The sequence below is a fragment of the Emiliania huxleyi genome, assembly GCF_000372725.1.
Source record: "Emiliania huxleyi CCMP1516 chromosome Unknown EMIHUscaffold_138, whole genome shotgun sequence".
Classification (NCBI taxonomy): domain Eukaryota; phylum Haptophyta; order Isochrysidales; family Noelaerhabdaceae; genus Emiliania; species Emiliania huxleyi.
The window spans coordinates 259588-262395 of record NW_005201213.1 but is presented as its reverse complement, the minus strand read 5'-3'; the positions used below and the strand labels follow the sequence as shown (position 1 = coordinate 262395).

The 2808-nt window shown below is 67.7% G+C and overlaps 1 protein-coding gene across 1 annotated transcript in view; it reads right to left on the bottom strand.

Annotated features, from left to right (window-relative positions):
• Positions 1-2808, bottom strand: part of EMIHUDRAFT_467364 (hypothetical protein) — a gene marked incomplete at its 5' end in the record, with an annotated part of 5155 nt that continues 2347 nt past the window's right edge. Inside the window, 2 exons of the mRNA XM_005788149.1 lie at positions 1-1629; positions 1701-2587. Coding sequence (XP_005788206.1) covers positions 67-1629; positions 1701-2587 — 2450 coding nt within the window. The 3' untranslated portion in view covers positions 1-66. The remainder of the gene's footprint in view (positions 1630-1700; positions 2588-2808) is intronic.

Sequence of the window (2808 nt, the reverse complement as noted above, 5' to 3'; positions counted from 1 at the left end):
GCGTTTCTCAAGACTCTAATCCCATGCACGTACGTCCCCCTGGCCGACTCCGCTCTCAGAGCCCACTCACATCTTGAGCTTGAACCCTTCCCGCCCGCTCACCGCATCCTGAATCGCTTTCTTCCCCTCTTTGCTGAAATTGTTGCCTTGGAGGTCGATGCTCGTCAGCACCCCGTTGCCGCGCAGCGCCTCGGCGATCGCAGTCGCGCCGGTGGGGCCCAAATTGGTGTACTCGAGGTTGATGCTTTTCAGCACCTCATTGCCTGAAACCAGCGACGCGATCACGATAGCCGAGACGGGTCCGAGGCTCTTGCGCGAGAGGTCGAGGGAGGTCACCGAATCGGTGCCACGCAGCTTTGGCAGGTCGAGCTGGTGGCCGTCGAGGTTGAGTGTTTTCAGCACCCCGTTGACGCGCAGCGCCTCGACGATCGCAGCGGCGCCCCCGTTGCGGATCTGGTTGTGGCCGAGGTTGAGGTCGGTGAGCACCCCGTTGCCCCGCAGAGCGTCTGCGATTGCGGTGGCGCCTGTGTCGCCGATGCTGTTGCCCCAGAGGTTGAGGTATTTCAGCACCCCATTGACCGCAAGCGCCTCGCCGATTGCCTTTGCGCCCTCTGCGCCGATGCTGTTACCATGGAGGTTCAAGTTGGTCAGCACCGCGTTGACTCGAAGAGCGGATGCTAGCGCCTTGGCGCCCTCGTCGCCGATGCCATTGCCCCGGAGGCTCAGATAGGTCAGCACCCCGTTGACCGAAACCCCCGCCGCGACGACCGCAGCCGATGCGGGTCCGAGGAACTTCGACGACAATTCGAGCGACGGCACCGCCTCGCGCCCGTTGAGCTGCAGCGGGTTGAGCGGCATCGCCTTAATCTCGCCCACGCTCAGCGCGACGAGCGTGTGCGTCTTCCGCACCGCGCCGAGCAGCGCCTCCCGCACGCGGCCGCACACCTTGCCCCAGTCGAGCGTCAGCGACGTCAGCGCCGACGGCTCCGACTCCATCCACGCGACCACTGTTCCCACCATCCCGTCATCGACCAGCTTCAGTTTGCCGTCCTCCTCGTCCTCGGAGTCGCGAGTCACGCCCGTGCTCACAACCATCTCGCGCCCCTGGTAGATCACCTTCGCCCCGACCTCCTTGGACTCGCCCTCGACCTCGCTCGCCTTGATCCAGCCGGTAGTCCCAAGGGGGAACCCCGTCAAATCGACGCCGCTGGCCTGCAGCGGCAGTACCGTATCCATCGCCGCGGCAAGCCCGCTGCCGCCGCCGTGCTGCATCGTCGCCGCGAGCACCGCCGCGCGCTTCACCTTGAGCGCGTCGCCGACCGCCGCTTGGAAGCGCAGGTCGTTGTTGTACGCCTCAGCCTCGTCGCCGAGCGGCGCCTCGAGCCGCTCGTCCGCCGCACCGGCGTCCGCGCATCGCTCGAGGCCGAGATGCACGCGAACTAGTTGCGACGCCTCCTCCGCTGCCTCCCCAGCCACCCCCCGGCGCACCTCCGCCGCCATCTGCGCGCCCATGTCGGTGAGCAGCTTCTTGCGCTTGCCCGCCACCTGCTCGAGCGTGAGCGAGGCCATGTTGATGGAGAAGCTGCTCTGGATGACGATCGTGCTGCCCTCCACGCCCGTCGAACGCACCTGCAGGTGTCGAGAAGGGGCAGGCGATGAAGGAGAAGGCGGAGGAGGGAGGTGGAGCGAGGTTGACGCACCTGCAGGCCCATGAGCGGCGGCAGCAGCGTCTCCCTCTCGTGCGGGTACTGCGAGAGCCACGCAATGTCGGCGCCGCGGTCGATCATGCCCATCCCGAGCTCGAGCACCGTCGACGCCTTGCCCTCCGCGTAGTGCACCGCCTGCGCGCGGTCGGTGGTGGTCGACGAGAAGCCGTACTCGACGCCGCCGCGGAAGCCCAGCGCGTCCGGCTTGAAGAAGGCTTCCGGGAGCGTGGCGCCCGCCCAGCCGCGGTAGAGCGGCGTGATCTTGGTCAGCGGCGACAGCTTGACAATGATCGAGTTGATCGCGTGGATGGTGGTCGTGTACTTGTTGTTCCACGTCCAGCGCACCGCGGCCGGCTCGCCTTTGCCCGCCGCCGTCGCAACCCACTCGCCGAGGTGAAGCCAGCCGCACTTCTTCTGCAGAAAGGGCACCTCCTCCATCGAGGCGTACACCAGCCGCACAGCGCCGTCGGCGCCGAGCGCCGCGAAGAAGCGAAGGACGGCGTTGTACTTCTCGTACATCGGCCCCGTGTACAGCCGGCCGGCGACGAGCTCCTCCTTGGTGAGCGGCGCCTGCCCCGCCGCCTCGAGCCTCGGGTTCATCTCGTCCGCCATCTTCGCCTCGTAGACCGGGAGCGGCTCCGGCTTGCGGCACCACTCGGAGTGGGCCGTGCGGAAGTCGCCGCCGCGCTCGGCGTAGCGGCCGTCCTGGTCCTCGACAGGCGCGACGACAAACTCCCACTCCAGCTTGGAGGTCGCGCCCTTGATGCCGTTGGAGGTGTCGAACGGCACGTCCGCATCCTTCTCGCCGCAGTGCTCCGTCTCCATGGCCTTGAAGAGCGAGCCGTCCACCATGAGCGGCGCCCCGACGAGCGCCTCGAGGCCTACACGCGGGACGGGTCGCGGACCTTCGGGTGAGTATGTGTACGGAGGGCGGGGCGGTGAAGGTGGTGGTGAGCGGGGGGCGGAGGCGAGGGACACTGAGAGAGGCGGCGTGACGGTGACGGGCGGAGGAGAGGGTGGCGGGGGGTCAGGCGGAGCCGATGTCGGTAGTGGAGAAGGGGCAGAGCGGGGGGCGGAGGCGGAGGAAGCGGCGCAGGAGGGG